Source organism: Ziziphus jujuba, chromosome 10 (assembly GCF_031755915.1).
Source record: "Ziziphus jujuba cultivar Dongzao chromosome 10, ASM3175591v1".
Classification (NCBI taxonomy): domain Eukaryota; kingdom Viridiplantae; phylum Streptophyta; class Magnoliopsida; order Rosales; family Rhamnaceae; genus Ziziphus; species Ziziphus jujuba.
The window spans coordinates 21,935,453-21,954,355 of NC_083388.1; the positions used below are offsets into that span (position 1 = coordinate 21,935,453).

At 37.6% G+C, this 18,903-nt stretch overlaps 3 protein-coding genes across 3 annotated transcripts; all 3 read right to left on the reverse strand.

The window, feature by feature from the left end:
• Positions 1-8,987: 8,987 nt before the first annotated feature.
• On the reverse strand, positions 8,988-9,560 carry LOC132799694 (receptor-like protein 33). The gene has a single exon (XM_060812146.1). The coding sequence runs from the start codon at positions 9,558-9,560 to the stop codon at positions 8,988-8,990; it is 573 nt and encodes a 190-aa protein (XP_060668129.1).
• Positions 9,561-9,854: 294 nt separating this feature from the next.
• LOC125421026 (receptor-like protein Cf-9) lies at positions 9,855-12,666 on the reverse strand. The gene is made up of 3 exons (XM_060812147.1): positions 12,649-12,666; positions 11,048-12,216; positions 9,855-10,389 (listed from the first exon to the last, which is right to left on the reverse strand). Exons 1-3 carry the CDS (start codon positions 12,664-12,666, stop codon positions 9,855-9,857), a joined length of 1,722 nt encoding a protein of 573 aa, XP_060668130.1.
• Positions 12,667-13,190: 524 nt separating this feature from the next.
• On the reverse strand, positions 13,191-18,777 carry LOC107411945 (probable linoleate 9S-lipoxygenase 5). Its single transcript, XM_048468477.2, has 9 exons — positions 18,186-18,777; positions 17,114-17,403; positions 16,353-16,593; positions 15,789-16,127; positions 15,498-15,583; positions 15,212-15,319; positions 14,781-15,085; positions 14,437-14,700; positions 13,191-14,158 (listed from the first exon to the last, which is right to left on the reverse strand). Exons 1-9 carry the CDS (start codon positions 18,661-18,663, stop codon positions 13,405-13,407), a joined length of 2,865 nt encoding a protein of 954 aa, XP_048324434.2. The 5' UTR covers positions 18,664-18,777; the 3' UTR covers positions 13,191-13,404.
• Between the last annotated feature and the right edge of the window lie 126 nt (positions 18,778-18,903).

An 18,903-nucleotide genomic window follows, 5' to 3' on the forward strand; every position in this document is an offset into this window, starting at 1 on the left:
ATTCATTCAGACTATGATGGCACGGATGTGATTGTAGTCGGTAATGGTTCAAAACTACCAATTACTCATACTGGTTCTATTCATATTCCAACTCCTTCTAAATCTTTTTTACTTTCTCATATTTTATGTGTGCCTCACATAACCCGAAACCTCATGTCTGTCTCTAAATTATGTCAAACTAACAATGTTTCTGTTGAATTTTTTCCTCAATATTTTATTGTTAAGGATCTGAAGATGGGCTCAACTCTGCTAAGGGGTCCACACACACAAGGAGTCTATGAATGGCCTTCCAAATCTTCCCACCCGGTTTCTTTCCATGCTCATAAAGCCCCTATATCTGACTGGCATTCTCATCTTGGTCATCCATCCAGTCCAGTCCTTTAGCAAGTAGTCTCTAAGTTTTCTCTTCCAGTGTCTAGTTTTAAACAATTTCAATGTGATGCTTGTAACTCCAATAAAACACACAAACTACCATTTGGTGTGTCATCCATGTCTAGCAGTAGGCATTTTCAGCTAGTTTATTCTTATGTATGGGGACTCATAAAAATTAAATCTTATGATGGTTTCAATTACTACGTTGTATTTGTTGATCACTTTTCCAAATATATGTGGTTATTTCCTATAAAACAGAAATTAAATGTCTTCAAAGTCTTTATATTTTTCAAAAAAGTCATTGCAAAATTTTTCCAAATATCAATCATCTCCTTTTATTCTGACAATGGAGGTGAATTTTTAAAATTTTTTGCTGACAATGGCATCAACCATTTTTTAACAACATCCCATACACCAGAGCAAAATGGCTATCCTGAAAGACGCCATAGGCACATTCGTGAAACTGGTTTAGCACTTCTCTCTAATGCCAACCTTCCGTTAAAATTCTGGTCATATGCCTTCACAACAACCGTTTATCTCATTAATTAGCTTCCAACCAAAACTCTTCACCATAATTCTCCTTTTCAAGTTTTATTCAATAAATCTCCAAATTACACGTTTCTAAAAAAATTTGGGTGTCTTTGTTATCCTTGGTTGAAACCGTATAATTCACACAAACTTGAATCCAACGTAAAGCCATGTCTCTTGCTAGGCTATTTACCCTCTCAAAGTGGATATCGGTGTCTTAATCCTTTATCTAACAAAATATATGTATCACGGCATGTCGTTTTTATCGAATCTATCTTTCTTTTTAAAACTAATTTCTTTTCTACCCAATTACAAAACACTCCATCTTTCCCTCCCGCATTGTCACCTATCCAAGTGTCTTATCCACCTCATCAGCTAATACTGTTTCCCACCAAATCCCAACTCTCCAAGACTTCTACTCCTACTCAACCCCTCTCTATACGTTCCACTGGTCTTCCCTCCTCCTCTCCATCTCCAGCTTCTCCTCCCACACTCCCTCCTGCTCGATTCAGGTCTCTCATACTTCAGTACACTCGCAAACGCCGATTACAGACTCCTCAGTGTGTCTTATCTCGTGCACCAGCTAGTCCTTCTCTAGTGCCTTCCCAACCTTCCTCCTCTCCCACCCCCTCTCCCCCTCAACGCATCCACAACATGCGTACTAAGTCCCTTAACAACATCTTCAAACCTAAGATGCATTCCTACTTAACCATAAATTTCACACCCACGACCTCAGAAGAGCCAAGAACCGTTGCTCAAGCTTTGGCAGACATGAACTGGATTGCTGCCATGCAAAGTGAGTATCAGGCCCTTCTCAAAAATCATACATAGGAATTAGTCCCTCGTTCTCCCGGTCAAAATATTGTTGGTAACAAGTGGGTATTTCGGATAAAGTGACATCCAGATGGCTCTCTTGATAGGTACAAGGCTCGTCTTATGGCGAAAGGTTTTCATCAGCGATCGGGTGTTGATTACTCCGAAAGTTATAGTCCAGTAATCAAACTTGCTACCATACGCCTAATCCTAAGCCTTGCTCTCACCCAAAATTGGCCGATTTGTCAGCTTTACATCAACAATGCTTTTTTAAATGGCACACTCAATGAGGAAGTATTTATGAATCAACCTTCAGGATTTATTGATTCCTCTAAGCCAAATTTTGTTTGCAAACTCAAGAAGGTCCTTTATGGACTCAAGCAGGCTCCCACGTGTGGTATCTTGCTTTAAAATCATTCCTTCTTTGTTATGGTTTTAAAAACTCAGTTTTTGATACTTCACTATTCTACTACAATAATAATGGCTGCATCTTGTACTTGTTGGTCTACGTAGATGACATTGTTCTTACCGAAAACAGACCCGCATTTACCAAGGAATTTATTCATGCTCTGTCAGCACATTTCTCTCTTAAGGACCTGGGTGCGCTTCATTATTTTTTAGGTGTGGAAGTCTTACATTCCACCATTGGTTTACTGCTTTCCCAACAGAAGTATATCCACGATCTACTTGAAAAAACTGGTATGAGTGGTGCTAAAGAATTCCCCACACCGATGGCATCTTCCTCCTCACTTTCTCTCTATGATGGCCAAAATCTCTCTAGTGCAACTCAATGCAGACAGGTTGTTGGTTGCCTTCAGTATCTATCAATCATTAGACCAGACATCACATATGCTATTAATAAACTAGCCAATTCATGCACAAACTGTAACACCCCGTCCCGAACCATGTCGGAATTTGCGCACGTTGACCGAGATTGACTGTTGACTGTTGACTTTGACCGCTGACTGAAGGGGTCAAAAGTTGACTTTTTGTTCCGGTTGGAATTCTAGGTTGACTGAGGTACCGTTACGAAGTACACGTTGGCATGAGTTCGTAGACTGTTAGCACGTCGAAAACGGAGCTACGATTTGAAAGTTATGGGCAAAACAAGTCGAGATTCAAACTGTCCAAAAGGTGCCGGGGTTGACTTTTTATGGTTGTAGAATTTTGCTTTGACTTTGGTATGGTTGTAAAGTGCTCGTCGATACGAGTTCAGAGACTAGCGGCACGCCTAATTTGGACGTACGGTTAAAAAGTTATGGACGCGTGAAGTTTGCCGGATACTGTAATATTTTAATGTTTTTGAATCGATGAACAGTGAAATGCCATGTGTCGTCACCTGATTGGTCCACGTGGATGAACAGTGTCACCCACGGTGGCTTTTATTTGGCAAAAATGCCGGGGAAGAGAGAGAAAGAGAGAGAGGAGAGAGAGAGGGAGAGAGAGAAACGACCGGCCACCACCGGTTGGCCACCATCCAGCCACCGGAGGGCTACACGCGCTGGCCAGATGGGACCCCCTCCCCATTTCCGGCCAAACCCCAGAATTTCACGGTCGTCGGCCGCCGGATGCGCCCAGATCGAGCCGGCGAAGCTCGACGGTGATTTTTCCCCTCCGCCGTTTGACCCCTTTCCAGCCATTTTCAGGCCACACGCGCCAGCCACCCCTCACCACCTCCTCATTTTCGGCCAGCCCACCAAATTTCACGGCCACCGGACCTCCGACGCACAGGGATTGGAGCGTTTTCCGGCGAGGCGCCGAAAATCTTCAAATCCCGATCTCTCCGCCGTCCGGCCTCTGTTTGCCTCACGGCCGGTCCCGTTGGAATCCTCTCCCCTCGATCTACAAAACCGCCAAAAATCTCAGCCAACAGCCACCGCACGCGCCGCCGCCGGCGACGGTTGCCGGTGACCGCAGCGGCTCGCCTGAAGTCACTGTTCCGGCGGGTACCCAGTTGCACCGCCGGTCCCTGTCCACTAATTCCGACCTCCTGAATCCAAATCCGGGGTTCTTTTCCACCAATTCGCGATGGATTGAGAGAATCAAAGAGTTGAATCCCAAAAGCTTTCCGGCGAGATTCCGGCCACCACCGGTCCGATCTTCGGGAAGTAAGACCGGATATGTAATCCTCGTCGCTCAAGCTTTGATTCGGTATATTACTCGTCAACTTTGGTTAACGTTTGTGTTTAACCCCCCGGGTACCGGGTATTATTTACCCGAATAAAATATTAATTTATTTGACTGTGTGTGAATTGTGTTCTAGGAGTACCGGTGAGTCATGGAATTGATCCCATGGTGTATCATGGTTTAATTGCGTGCTTCAGGTGAGTGACCCACCTTTAAAAATATTTTTGGGGTAATTAATTATATTTATATGGTATTAAATTAATATCTGGAATTTGTGTTCATGTGGTAGAATTAAAATATAGTCCGGGAAAAAATATTATTTTATATATATATTTACCCATTAATACTAAACGGAATTTTGGGTTACTAAGAATTTCCCGATTATTATTTTATCGTGATTTAATTGTATTTATTACACATGAGCCAGTATTTTCAGTAATTCGTTGTATTTGGATTTTATGTTATTGTTGGGCATAATTGGTTTGAATATTTTAAGAAAATTATTTGTTCAAATTGGTGGTTTAATTTTCATAATTATGCCCGTGGTATATTATTTGTTGAACCGCGTGTTGCGAGAAAAATTATTTTTATTCGTTATCGATGTTTTCGTGCCAGTTTGTTGAATGAAAATATGTGGGATGGTAAGTATGAAAATTTGGTATATTTCCCACGGTAATTTTGGAAAACGGTACGGTTATAATTAATTTAGTAATTATTTTAGACGCACTCATACAGTATTGGTGTTCTGGTATATATGTGGTTAGCGCGCAAGTATTATGTCTCCCGTGAGTTGCCATTGGACCGAGGGCAGGCAAGTCTTATATAGTGCACACAGCCGCCCCCCTCCTTGGCCGGGATGACAGTTTCAGCAGCGGTACTATTGGGACGCCGAAGTGCCGTATGCAAGTTTCTCTCTTTAATCTCCCCGCCAGTCGGTGCTCGGGACGCTGGGTATCGGAGGGCATCACTGGTATATGGTGTGGTGCGTCAAGTGTAAATTTTCAAATAAAATTTCAAACCCCAAAGTATTCAAAATTTATTTATTATATCTTATTACATTTTATTTATATTTTGGGTATTTATTTATTGTTTATTAAATTAATTAACCCCTTGGTTTTCGGGAGGTATGAATATCGGGTTTTGTGAAAATGTTTTAAAAGGGGAACATTTCCAACGGAGTGAATAGTGAGGATTTTGAGAGAAATTATTACCTCAATTGTTTATTATTATTTATTTATTTAATTGCCGGTATTAATCAAATTTCCTTATTTGTTATATTTATTAATATTAAAGGTGTTCAGTAGAAAGGGTCACTCACTGAGATGATTAGCATCTCACGTTTTTAAATTCCGTTCCCCTAGGTCCAGGTTGGGAGACGTTGATCGTCCGGGACGAGCTCGACGTCTCAGTTCGTTGCCGAAAGTCCAAGAAGTATTTCCTTTCCTTTTTCCTCTCTATCTTGTATTACTTCTTTATCTGTCATTGTATTAATTCCACATTTATGTGTATAATGCTCTGTATACTGTGTTGGACATGTAGTTATTATTTATGCACTGAGTTGCTATTATTTCTTTGAAGTGCTATAAATTTGTGGAAACAACTTATGGTAACGTGGGAGGAATAAGGGGATGAATATAGAAGTGTATTTTCAGTGCAGGAAATTTTTGGTAAGTCCTACCCTTAGGGGAGGTGCTGCCGGATTTTCCGTTGGAAGGTTCGGTGGTATTTCCCTGGGATCAGGGCTTGTCTAGGGTTCCGGGGGAGGAATTCTGGACGGGTCCTGACACAAAACCACTCAAGTTCATGGGAGTGCAGTCAAACGGGTGCTTCGATACTTAAAAGGTACTTCAAATCTTGGTCTCTCTCTCTACCTATCCACATCTCTTTCTCTTCATGCTTTTTCAGATGCTGATTGGGCTAGAAACAAAGATGACTGAAGTTCCACCATAGCCTATATTCTTTTTCTCGGTGCCAATCCAATTTCTTGGACATCAAGAAAACAAAAGTCCATCTCGAGGTCCTCCACAGAAGCTGAATACAAAGCTGCTACCAATGCCACTGCTGAACTCTGCTGGGTTGAGAATTTACTCACAAAACTTGGTGTTCCCCTCTCCACACCACCAGAAGTCTATTGTGACAATTTAGGGGCTACATACCTTTGTTCCAATCCTCTCTTTCACTCCAAAATGAAGCATGTAGGTGTTGACTTCAACTTTGTACGGCAACGAGTTCAATCTGGAACTCTCAAGGTGTCTTATGTATCAACACGTGATCAGCTAGCTGACATCTTAACCAAGTCTCTCCCTCGATCCTTGTTCTTGTCTAACAGGTCCAAAATTTGTGTTTTTCCCCGACCGCAAATTTTGAGGGAGCATAATAGCTCATAACAGCCTTATCCTTTATTCTTATCTGTAACAACTCATGTATAGCATTGTATCTATGTTTATCTATTGTATTTATCTATTGTATCTACTCCTTTGTATATATACAGTAGTTTATCACATCAATAAAATATAGATTTCACTCTATGTTTCCTTTTGTTCTTTATACACATACACATACACAGTAAAAGTCAATTTTTTTTTTAAAAAGTGTTGACTTTTGTTCGGATCCGTGTACGGATGAACCAAAAGATAGCTTTCTATATATATATATATATATATATATGTATATTATATAATGAAATATATGTATACATGATGAATACAGCGGGGAACACAGTCTCTATTCCCGCCCATTTCATCGAAAATTATGTCTATACTTTCACATTTCTTTGCAATTGAAAGCCATATGGTCCTGAGTTGTCCACAAATGATGAATTTGAAAATGTATCAAACTATGCTCCACGGGGAATTAGACGTGTGAGTTGACTTTGGGATAGATTTAAGTACTCAACAAATGTGATAATCTCGACATCAACTTTCCAGGGAGGCTACCAAACCAGACAGCTTGTTTTTTAAAACATCCAACTCAACTATTCAAGCGCCCTCATATTCTGGTTGTCTCCAAGCTCTAGAAGTTGTAACTTAGTTGATCAACCGTGTTACAACAGTTGATCTAGAAATTGAAATCTTTTTTATTTATTTATTTTAGTTTGTACAAATGTTAGAAGCTACTACTTAGAATGTTCTTTGAGCAAACATATATAGCATGTAATACGTGATCAGAGACAGACTTATGCTTAGGCATGACGGGGCCATTACCGCACCAACCATTCTCAATTTTTATTTTTCCTCGTTATTTAATTACTCTTAACCAATTAAAGTTAATAAAAATAGAAATTTGGCCAACACTTTTTTTTTTAAAAATAAAAAATGAACCTCTCACCATTGCCAAACACCTTTATAGCTCTTGTCCCGTCTAGAGTTACGAAGGATGGAGTGCACCACAAAACACAAATGAAACTTACCACACTTGAACTCACATCTTTGTACTTGCTAGGTCATAGGACAATGCCTTATTCCATTTGTTCCACCCCCTCCAGTATCTGGGCCCCACACTAAAATACCCAATGGCGTCTATCCAATCAATTTTTACTATATAAGCTTCTAAGTCAAGTTACAAATATCCATTGCTTTCTTAAAAATGGAATGCATTTAATTGATAGCTTAAATATGTAATAAACTCAATTGATATTTCCATGTGGTTTTCTTAGTAATAAAGTTGTTATAAACCAAGGTAAATGTAAAGAAATTATTTGATAGGACAGTCTTATCATATGGGATATAGGCCCTTCTAATTGAAAATGACCACCTCATTACAAGTTCCAAATCAGCTTCCTATACAATCCACATATTAAAAGAAATCTATTTATTCTAAGGTCACGTTTGTTTTTAAGAAAGCCTTTTTCCAGGGTTTATCTTGAGTTGTTTTTATCCGAAACTTCCTTCTTCATGTATAAGTGAATGGCTTACACTTGGTCCCCATGGTGAGTAGCCTCCATGAGGATACTATCTGCAATATTGCTGCACCATAGGCAGATGAAATCCATATGACGATTGATTAATATTTCTATTAGTTCAACAACAGCATAGGGATAATCCTCTATCAGTAAGGGCAGACACCATGTGGGATTTGAATCCTCAACTTCTAGTCCTTTGAAAAGAGAAAATATATAACATAGCATGTCATCCCTAGTTTATGTGTTTATCTTTGCCAGCATGTCATCCCTATTTTTGTGTTTATCTTCGTTATAATAACATTTCTTAGACCCCAAGCTTCGAACTATAGAACTTTTATAAGACGTTGTTGGATCTCAAAATTCAGGACAATTGTATTTTTCTAAATAAGCATAGAGCATAAACCAATTTATTGAAGCAATGAATTGAGGCTTACGTTTTTAGCAATAATTTCCTGAATTGAAGAATGTTCTGATGCCAAATGCAAATATTTGGACGTTCCATTTTCTGATGAATGATGAATTAATCTTCACATGTCATAGTTAAGATTTACCTCTTTTATCATATTGCAAGGGGGTGCTTGGTAAGGAAAAACCTAGTTCTTTTAAAATTTTTATGACATCTCCATGTAATACTTTGCAGAAGAAAAAATTAGGGGCCCAAATCTCAGGCCAACCCTGTTTATTGAGCGATGCTATAATGATAAAAGTACAATATATAGTAGAGAAAATTACATGGAATATATTCCCTGAACTTTTACTAGAAGTTTAAATTTGCTCCCTCATCTTTTCATTTAAAATATCCCCCTGAACTATGATCTATTTGTTACTAGGGAGTTCCCAAAAACACCCCTTGGTTCCTTTTTTAGTCCTTTGTGAAGCCTTTTCCACAAAATTTTGCTTGTGAAAACCATGAAACTGGTAATAAATATCCTTATTCTGTGCCAACCATACATAACAAAGACGACAACAACAACAACAAATAAAATAAAAATCAAAGCACAGAAACTGCAACATATATATTCAACTCAACCAAGTGTTAATTTTTATTATAGGGTCCCCAACTGTCAATGACTAGTTTGAAGATTCTGTTCTCCTCTGCCTTTTTGTGGTGCTTCATTGCTAGAGACTTGTTTAACAACAATTAGTAACTCCTAAAATTAATTACACACTTAAGCTTATGTTTAAATTATTGAAAACTTGATAGATATAAGAAAATTACCTGTGACAATAAACTTGTCTGGATCGATCAAAATTCATCCATAGATTTATGTTCTGTAAATTTTCTCAAGATCCATTTCCATCTTCCTGAGAGTGTGACATGTCCCATGATCAGTCCAACTACTAGTCCAAATCCATATCCCATACCTACAACTTTCAAACTAAAACCATCTTCACATACATTTTCTTTACTGTCAATACTTTCTTCACATTTCTTTGACAATTGAAAACCACATAGTCCTGGATTGTCCAGAAATGATGAATCTGAAAATGTATCCAACTGTGTTCCACGCGGTATTGGACCTGTGAGTTGATTGTCAGAGAGATTTAAATACTCAAGAAATGTGAGACTTGTCAACTGTCCAGGGATGCTGCCAAACGGCTTGTTTTTCGAAAGATCCAGTGATTCAAGCTCCCTCATGTTTCCAAAACACGACGGGATGGACCCTGTGAAACTATTGCTGGACAAGTTTAACACAACCAAAGGAAGCAGATTGCAGGTGCTACTTGGAATTTCTCCATCAAATTTGTTGTTTGAGAGGTCAATGGATGTTAACACTGCTGGGGTAGGCCTAAATTTCATCTGTTGTCCCTTATTCATCAGGGTTGTTGAGTAGTAATGAGTAAAATGCTTGCACCTCACTGCTAAATATTTCGATTGTGACACGTTTACCATGCCACCCCAATATCTAAATTATTCTGATGGTAAACTTCTGCTAAAACTGTTGGAAGATAGATCTATTATTTGCAAGTTTTTAAAACCCAACAACTTATCAGGATGCCATATAGAACCATGAAATTTATTGCCTCTCAAAATAAGAACTTCCAAATCTAGCAAACTTTGTAACCAAAAAGGGAATGTGTCAATTATCTTGTTGTCTCCAAGATCTATAACTCATAACTTACTACAATTGATCAAAGATTGTGGAAGCTTTCCTTGTAACTGGTTATGACTGATGCCCAGAATCTTTAGATTCTTCATGCTTCCTGCAAATGTGAACATTTGAGATAGATCTCCATGAAAGTTGTTCCATTGCAAATTCAGTACCTCTAGAGAACCACTAATGTTACCCAACCAATTTGGAAGGTTACCGCTAAAATGGTTATAAGACATGTCAAGGAAATCCAGTTGAGTCAATTTAAGCAGCGATGGATGAATTCCTCCACTCAAATTACTACTCGAGACATCAAAATAGGATATGAACAATGGTGGAATTGTAGGTGACACTTGCAATTTGTTGCCACTCAAGCTTAGAATGTTCAATTTCTTGTTCCCTATGGCACCCCAGAACCAATTTGGTATTTGGCCTTCAATTCTGTTTTTGGAAAGATCTAATTGCTCTAATTGATCCCGGTCTTTAAGGAAATTAGGAAACTCCCTTAGCTTACATGAAGCCAAAAGTAATTCTGTTGATAAAACATGAAATATCCTGGTAAAATACGCCAGACAAAATGAACATAAACTATATAGAAATTCTTCTTTTAAAACATTCATATATTATTCCTTCATATATTAATTCATTAAGATTTACAAAGCTATTTACACTAGGAACATAATTGCAAAAACCATGAATGTGGACTTAGAACAATAATTACATATCACACTCCTAGAAGCCTTAGTACATGCATACATGCATCTGTGTCTATAAAACTTATCAACTTCATAATAAATAATCCTTATCTTCAAGATACATGGAATAATTCTCAACTAACAAATTCTCTAAACTTTGGAAGTTTAAGATCCGTGTTTCCTATTGTTATAGATAGGCTACTAAATGAAAGGGAAAGAGTATGGAGCTTACTCAGTTTGGAAAAGTTTCCAAAGTCAACCATGCCACTAAAGTTATTGTGATCAAGAGAAAGATCTGCTAGGTTCACAAACTTGAACAACAACCACGGAATTTGCCCAGACAATTTGTTTTTTTGTAAATGGAGAAGCTCCAGCTGAGATGCAGAGATGTTGTGAATGCTAAGGGAACCTGTGAATTGATTGGATTCTAACAAAAGCTCATGCAAAGCATGCATTCTAAACAAAATGAAGGGATGGATCCATTGAGATTGTTATAAGAAATATCTAAATGTTTCAACCGTGTGAGATTTTCAAGTGAGGTTGGAATTTGACCACTGAAACTATTATTTGAAAGACTTAAATGTACTAATCTAGTGAGTTTTCCTAGTGAAGAGGGTAATTCACCACTAAAATGTGCAGATGGAAGTGCTAGAATAGTAAGTTTTCTAAGCCTCCCCAACTTAGATGGAAGCTCATGACCATTGAGGTGGTTCATTGAGAGATCAAGATGTCTAAGCTGGGAAAGATTCCAAATTGAAGAAGGAATAGGCCCTACAAAACTACAATTCCAGAGAGACAATTTTCTCAGGGACTCAAGGTTGCCTATTGAGTCAGGCAATTTCCTTGAAAAATTTGTGTCATCAAGAGTTAATGACAGCAAAGAGCTAGAAGGTTGAAACTGCGGAAGAACTCCAGTAAGAAGATAGTTACATGAAACATAGATTTCTTGTAACTTAGGCAACTGAAAGATCTTCTCAGGAAACTTTCCTTGTAAACCACATCCGTCAAGACTAAGAGACGTCAAGGAAGATAAATTTGCCAAGGATTCAGGTATTGATGATAGAATGTTAACTTGGCGCAGGGAAAGTTCCCTTAAATTTGTCATATTTTGGATAATGCTCGTGAAGTCATCTTTTCTGAGATACAAAAGACTTGTTTCATCGTAATTCTTAAAAGAAGAGAGACCAAGCGAAACCAAATTGTTAAGAAATGAGATTTCAGATGGAATATTCCCAGTAAACATAGAGAAAGAGAGATTAAGAGTAGTTAACCTCAAAAGCTGGCCGAACTCAAAAGGAATCTGGCTGAAACTGAAGTTGTTAAATGAAAGGTTGATCTCTTGAAGTTGACGCAACTTAAACAGGCTACTGCGAGAATGCAACGACCCTTGAAGCCAGCCATTGGCCAAGTCCAGGCCTATTACTTCTCCAGTTTTCAAGTCGCATGTAACACCATCCCACGAACAGCAATCCTTTTCAGCCTTCCAAGACTTCATCTTTGGATAAGAGGCATCAACAGCATCATAGTGTTCATATGCATACGCAGAAGTACGCAAATAGTTATAATAACTGAAGTTGGGCTTTTGGAGTGTAAACTCTTCTTTGAATTGCAGCAAAGCAGTGCTCTGGTCAGGGAGACACCTTGGTGAAGAAGTGGTAGACACATTGGAAGAACATGATACATAGTTCTAACAATAGGAGATTAAGATAATGAGGCACGATATGACAGGTACTGATTTTGGAAATTGATGCTTTTCATATTGGCAGAGAGTCTATGTGAGAAAGTGAGAGTTGAGAATAGTTGAACATAAAAAGTGTTGAACTGACAGGAAATGGAGCATTTGGCCACTTGGAAGTCCCAAAGGTTATGGGGCATTATATAGAGAGCCTTATTATTAGAATACAAGGCTGATGAGGATTGCATGGTGTACAGAAAAGTCTATGTTTTTTGAGGTGCCGTGTAGAATGGAGTTGATGGTGAGCTGCATGTGAAAGAGCGTGATTGATGATTTAGATTCATAAGACGAGAAATATTGTTTCAAGTCGATAGAAGGAATTATCTTAATACACTATGCAACTATAATCCATAAGAAAACTTAAACCAAAATAATTTAACGAACTTCTAAAATTCCCAACATTTTGTCGCAATGCACTGTATCACAAAGATGTACACAGAATCGGTTAATAATATTCAACCGTAGTAATACATAATATAAGAAAATTGACACATATTATTTACATTTGTCTCAACTCTAGGTCCCGTATCACACTGAATTTTTTTTTTTTTTTTTTTTTTTTTTTTTTTTTTTTTGTCAATCGAGCATGTTATACTCTATTTTCCCAGTCCTTGAAGGCAGATTGCTTGTAGTTTGGTTAATTGATTTTGTGAACTTAAGACTCTTGGATGGACTTATGAGAAAGTATCACAGACCATACAGACCATGCATAAACGTTGTTATTCAAGCATGCGTCTTTGACTCATGTAACATGTAGGGCACAATGTGAATGCATGATATTTCTTTAACTATTGCTCTGTCAAGTTTCTCATTTTGATATTTATTTATTTATTTATTTATTTCTGTTTTGGAAAGTAGTTAATGGTATTCAATTCAATTCTAGAATTAAACTAACTATATCTATTTCATGGATAATGCAAACGGGGTTTAAATAAATAACCACATCTATTCAAGCAATTTTACACCATGAACTTAAAAGCCATCTAAACAAGCTCATGTATGTTTATTGTAAACTATAGTACTCCAACAATCCCCTGACTTCTAACTTGTACATATATGATTTTTGTTACAAAAGACATTAAAGGGGACACAAAGATTTATTGGTTCATGTATAACACAGTCGAACGGGTGAGGTGAGACTTAGATTGAGACACTGTTGGGAATTCCCTTGCCAGTAAGTCCACCTTCACTGCTAGGATACAGCAATGTGTATGGAACCTTGGCTGGTCCAAGACGGTTCTTCAACTTCTCATCTTTGTTCATCCTTACAATCTTTTCCTCGATTTCCTTCAGCTTCTTTCCAAAATTTTCAAAGGCTTTCAGTACTTCTGCATCTGCAGTCCATTCTGGAATGTCTCTCTGCCCAATAAAGATCTCATCAGATGAGTGCCTTGACAAAACTTCTACAAGGGCAATGCCAAGGACACTCAGAAGCTGGGAATTGAAAGTTTTCAAGTAAGCCTTTTCCGGGTTTGTCTTAAGCTCCTCGTACTCAGGACTGCCTTCCTCAGGTATGAATCGATGGCTTATGCTTGGTCGGCTTGGAGGGTAGCCTCCATAAGGGTACTGTCCGAAATTGATTGCTGCATGGTAAGCAGAAGAAATCCATATGACAATGGTCAATATTTCTATTAGCTCTTCACGAGTCTGCATTTTAGGCCACCACGGTTCATCTTTCTTGTCACCATGACCCTTCTCTCTAAGTTCCTTCCACCAGGATTGGAGTTCAGAATCTCTTTGGACAGTTTCATCTGTTTTATAGTAGAAAGAACAGTAATCTTTAACCCATGTTTTAATGGCTGACCAAATCTCAAGTCCATCAACAGCATATGGATAATCCTCTATCAGTAAACGCACACCATGTGGAGAATTTTTATCTTCAACTGCCACTCCTCTGAAAAGAGAAAATGTATAGTATAAAATATCATCCCAAGATTGTAGCGGTAGACATACATTTGTTTATCTATGTTAGCTAAAATTTCAAAGCAATACATTTAATATTTCTTAGATATTGTTAGATGGACCCCATGTTCGGGATAATTGAACCTTTCTTACACCCTTGTATCTGGCAATAATTCCTCAATAGCATGTTCAGATATTTTACAAAAATATATGTTCCGATTTCTGAAAATTTATGAATAATGAATCTTCAAACCTCATTATAAGATTTACCTCTTTATCAGATCAACAGGGAGTGCTTGGTCAGGAAAAACCCAGTTCTTGTAAATTTTTGATGACATTTCCATGGAATACTTTGCAGGAAAAACAGTTGTCTCAAGTGCTCCACCTGCATTTATGAGAGTCTGCCGTCCAACTGCATTTACATTCATGGTGTCACGGAAGTGAGGATGCAATAATTTATAAATAGGGTGCATCACACTGAGCTGCCGATTTGTTGCTATCACAAATGGCTCAATTGCTGCATGAGTTTTTAACCTGCAAAAAAGACTTCAAGTCACTTTACAAAAAAAGTACAAAAAGAATTTTTTGTAAAGTTCTCTTTCTCAGAATTGTACCAGTGGCTGATAAGCTGATGATAGCCAGAGTCATTTACAGTTACATATCCTTTAGCAAGTAGCCAAGTGGAGCCTTCAATGCCATAGTTAGCAGGTGTATAGACTTTGCTAATGCAACCAAGTGGATCCCCATGAGGATTTGGCAAGCTTAGTTCAATAGCTATGGGCTTCAAAGTCCCATCATCCTTCAAGAAAAGGAGTGTCCTGCTGGCATAAGTCTTTGTGTGAGTTGTGTTTATACGCCTCAAGTACGGCATTAATGTGTCATGATGATCCAGTATGAATAGTCTGTTGCTCTTGATTGCCTATCGAAAAACATACTGCTTGGTCAAAATTCTCCATAGAATAAAATAGATTCAAGAAGTTGCACTCAGACAGCAAATACAACTGCTTAAAACTCTAATGTCAACAAAATAAATCAAGAACATTACCTCATCTACAGTGAGCCCATTTAAGTTGTGCTCTATGTGCTCTTTGGTTATTTTACTAGTATGATCACCATATACTTTATGATCTAGCTTGCTTCCTGGAGGGAACTCCTGCAGTTAATTCAGAAATAACAATTCATAAGGACCAAAAACTAGGATCCTGCATTGACTGTTGCAACATGATGAAAAGAAAATGAACTTTGACATCCCAGTTAAGAATTTCATGTTCTCTTTATCCTGTTTCATTTGGAGACTAACAAAGAAAGCTTTTAATGGGAACTTATATTACCTGAAGACGACGAATAAGGACAGGGTTTATTCCAGCCAGCATTTCTCTTGCAAATTGTTCATCAGTCCTCCAAGCATATTTATCCTCTGCTCCAAACCAGTAAAATTTTACAATCAAATTAAACAATATACATGGTATGCCAAGGAACACATAACACCAAGACATATCAATAATTAACTAGAATATGTTCACAAAATTCTCAAATATGTCAAGGAAAAAAAAAAAAAAAAAAACAAAAACAAACAAACAAACTTTGTCATCAGTAATAAATGGCTGCCTTATATACTGTACCTTTAATCACTTGAGGCATTGGAAATTTGAGGAGTTGTTCACCATCAGTTCTGAAAATTTCCTTGAGCATCTCTGCAGGTATGTTCTCCCTTATATTCTCAAGTAAACTGTCCGGTAACCCAACTCCTCCTTCATAGAGCTTAAATACATCTTCAAAGCTATCAAACTCATTTGGGGTTTTATCAAACAGAGATTCTAGCTCAGGTTTAAGGAATTGCCCGAAAGATTTCAGAGCATAAGCAAGAAAGTCTGACATCTTTAAGTGACCAAATCGTTCATCTCTTGGAACATAAATGTTTAGGCTCAGTAGAAGTTTCAGCCGCTTCTCAGCGTTGGGATCTGTTAAGATTAAAGCAGAAAATATAATTGAAAATAATGTTTTCTATTCTTATAAGTTGGTAACAATAACAACACTAGTAATAGAAATCCAAAACAATTTTTGATTTTTATGTATACTCTGCCTCTAAACCCTCCACCAAAAAAACTAATTTCCCTTTTATATGCGGTTATGAATGAGAAAGCAATAAATTCAAGAGCAAGCCAACAAGATGAAATTTGTCTAACCTGTCTTTGTTGGTGCACGTCCCGTTCTTCCCCTGCGAGGATAAGGATACTCTTTAGACCCTCCAAGAACAGGACGAACATATTTCGGGCCTTTATCTGGATTCCCCAAATCATTATAGTAGGCATAGTCATAGACTCTGTCCCATTCCTGGAGTTCTCCTTTTCCATCTCCTCTCAAGTGAATCAGTTCTTCTTCTCTATATTTGCGTAGTGATGCAGGCGTTTCACTGGGAAGATATGTCTGCAAATGTTCGTAGATAAGCTACGTGAGTGACATCTTAGCAAAAGAATATATAAAAATGGCCTGCACAGAAACTATCATTGTCTATAAGAGAAATGCTTCAAGGTTAGTTTGAATAAACTTTAAAAGCATGAAAAGCCGAACTATTTGTTCTGTATTGTTTCAACCTGATAACTTTCAGAATACTAGAGTCTCAATTGGATCCCCCCAAAAACCCAAGCAATCATGTACAACAAGTTCATGGTTTACCATTGTTTTGATCAGACTAACTACCAGGTAAAAAGAAAAAGCCACTTTAAGTAAATCTTAGCAGTTCCAAGTCATCTTAGCAGTTTCAAGTCACTAGCATCAGCTACAACCAAATCAGAGTGTGCCTGAATCAGCTAGTAGGAAGATCCACAATGGACCTCTAATTGTAAACATGCAGCAGTACTATAAACATGTATCTCTAGTTGTAAATAAAGTTTCCAGAAATGTCAAAACTGCATCAGAATGAGTATGTCATCAAGAAATCCATTACCTTGTTTGTGAAGAAAACACGGTCCTTTTTGTATTTATCTACTGGATACACCCATGAATTGCAAACAAAGTGGATTCTGCCTTCTCCTGGAACATCTTCAAGTGTGACAGTCTTCAAGTAAAACTCACTGTGATGATCATTTCTGATAATGAATGCTCCAGGGACTCCAATATTTTTATCCCAGTCAAAAGTAATGTTGAACGCTGACTCGCCCGCTGTTAGGGGAGTAATTGTGGTGATCCAGTCTTCCAAATATGCTGGCTTTCCAAGTTTCCCTTGCAACCTATTGGCTACAATAACACATCAAATTTCAGAAACTAGTTAATCTGACTAGTTCAGAATTCAATAAATTTCTATCAGAGAAACATATAAATCTTTCTCTTTTTTTCTTTTTTCTTTTTTTTTTCTTTCCTTTGGGTAAATGAGAAACATATGTTATTAGTCATTTTCATGGATGTTATTGGTCAATAAGAAATACAATGCCCCTGACAAAGTATTCACTAGCCGGGTCAAACTTCGGTACTGCTTGTTTCTAAGATAAGGATTTGGACTGATGTTTGAGTGGGGAAAAAGTATCAGTAGTTAGGCTTGGCTTCAAGACTAGTCCACAAAAAGAATTTGTTTTGTACCCTGCTTTTGTTCAAAAATGAAGAATTAGCAGCCGTTCTTTTAGATATTTTTCAAATATTTTGTTGTCTTCTACTGAAAAGCAGTTGATGAATAGGCAGAAGCATTGACTTTTTGCTTATCCCAAAAAACAAAAACAAAAGCAGCTTTAATTTTTTTTTTTCCCCCTTTTTTCCGATTAGTCTTTTCTCATGAGATTTTTTGTATGCAAACCACAAAAAGAGTAATAGTACGAATTTAATTGCAGCATTTACGAACTGAATTGAGGAGTTAAAAAAAAAAAAATAATAATAATAAAGAATTTCTGCAGCATCTCAAGGTCTATGAGCCCTGCTCTACCATCAAAACATAGAAACGTAACAATATTAACCAAAAAAAAAAAAAAAAAGAGGAAATAAAGAAAACAAAAATGACCCCCAAAAAAAAAAAAAAAAAAAAGCCTTACCAGGTTCGACATTAACGGCACTAACGAGCTGCAGAGAAACCCTTTTGCCAAACAACTCATGAACACGATCAAGAACCGATGCATTAAAGTCGTTGAAGTCCAACACATTCTTCTTCATCAAAACCACAGTCCCTTTGATCTTCTGGCTCGCCATTTTCTTCTCTTCAATCTCTTCGGTCTGTGTATCAGAGGTGTTATGCGATGATTTAGCACCACTGAAGCTCCTGGGGACCGTCCTATGTAAAGCCTCGTCACCTTCAACTGTTGAAGCCACGATCAAAGGTTGAGATCTGCTCCCACTACCAGAGTATAATATCCCTGTTGGCCATTTCATCGGCAACAAAGTAGACTTATTCCTGATTGATTTGACATGATCTTTTCTGTCAATCGTTGATCCAACTACTGATTTCCTCTGATACCCATTTTGAGAAACAGTAAACAACTTCAAAGTGCTCAAATTCCTGCACTGAAGCATCATCTTTTTTCTTTTTGTTTTTTTATCTTACTTTGAAGAGCTTTAGTTCAGAGTAAACGGTGAACACAGAGAACTTTTTTTTTTTTAATACATATATATATATATATATATATATATATATATATATATGGAGAATATATTTTATCTGGTTATGATTCTCTGGTGGGTTTTTGATTTTTATTTTTTTTTTATATATAGGGAATATGTCCTAGACCGTCCTAGTGTGGACACAAGTGTAGTATA

Excerpts from the sequence above, each read along its gene's own strand:
- LOC125421026 (XM_060812147.1), bottom strand. Across the intron at positions 10,390-11,047 it reads TCACTTGAAAATCTCACACG|GATATTTCATGTTTTATCAA; the intron begins GTTGAAACATTT and ends GTATTTTACCAG.
- LOC107411945 (XM_048468477.2), bottom strand. The coding sequence starts at position 18,663 with ATGATGCTTCAGTGCAGGAATTTGAGCACTTTGAAGTTGTTTACTGTT. Across the intron at positions 17,404-18,185 it reads TGCCGTTAATGTCGAACCTG|CCAATAGGTTGCAAGGGAAA; the intron begins GTAAGGCTTTTT and ends GTGTTATTGTAG. Across the intron at positions 14,159-14,436 it reads CCTGTTGATCTGATAAAGAG|AGGAGTGGCAGTTGAAGATA; the intron begins GTAAATCTTATA and ends TTCTCTTTTCAG.
- LOC132799694 (XM_060812146.1), bottom strand. The coding sequence starts at position 9,560 with ATGAATAAGGGACAACAGATGAAATTTAGGCCTACCCCAGCAGTGTTA.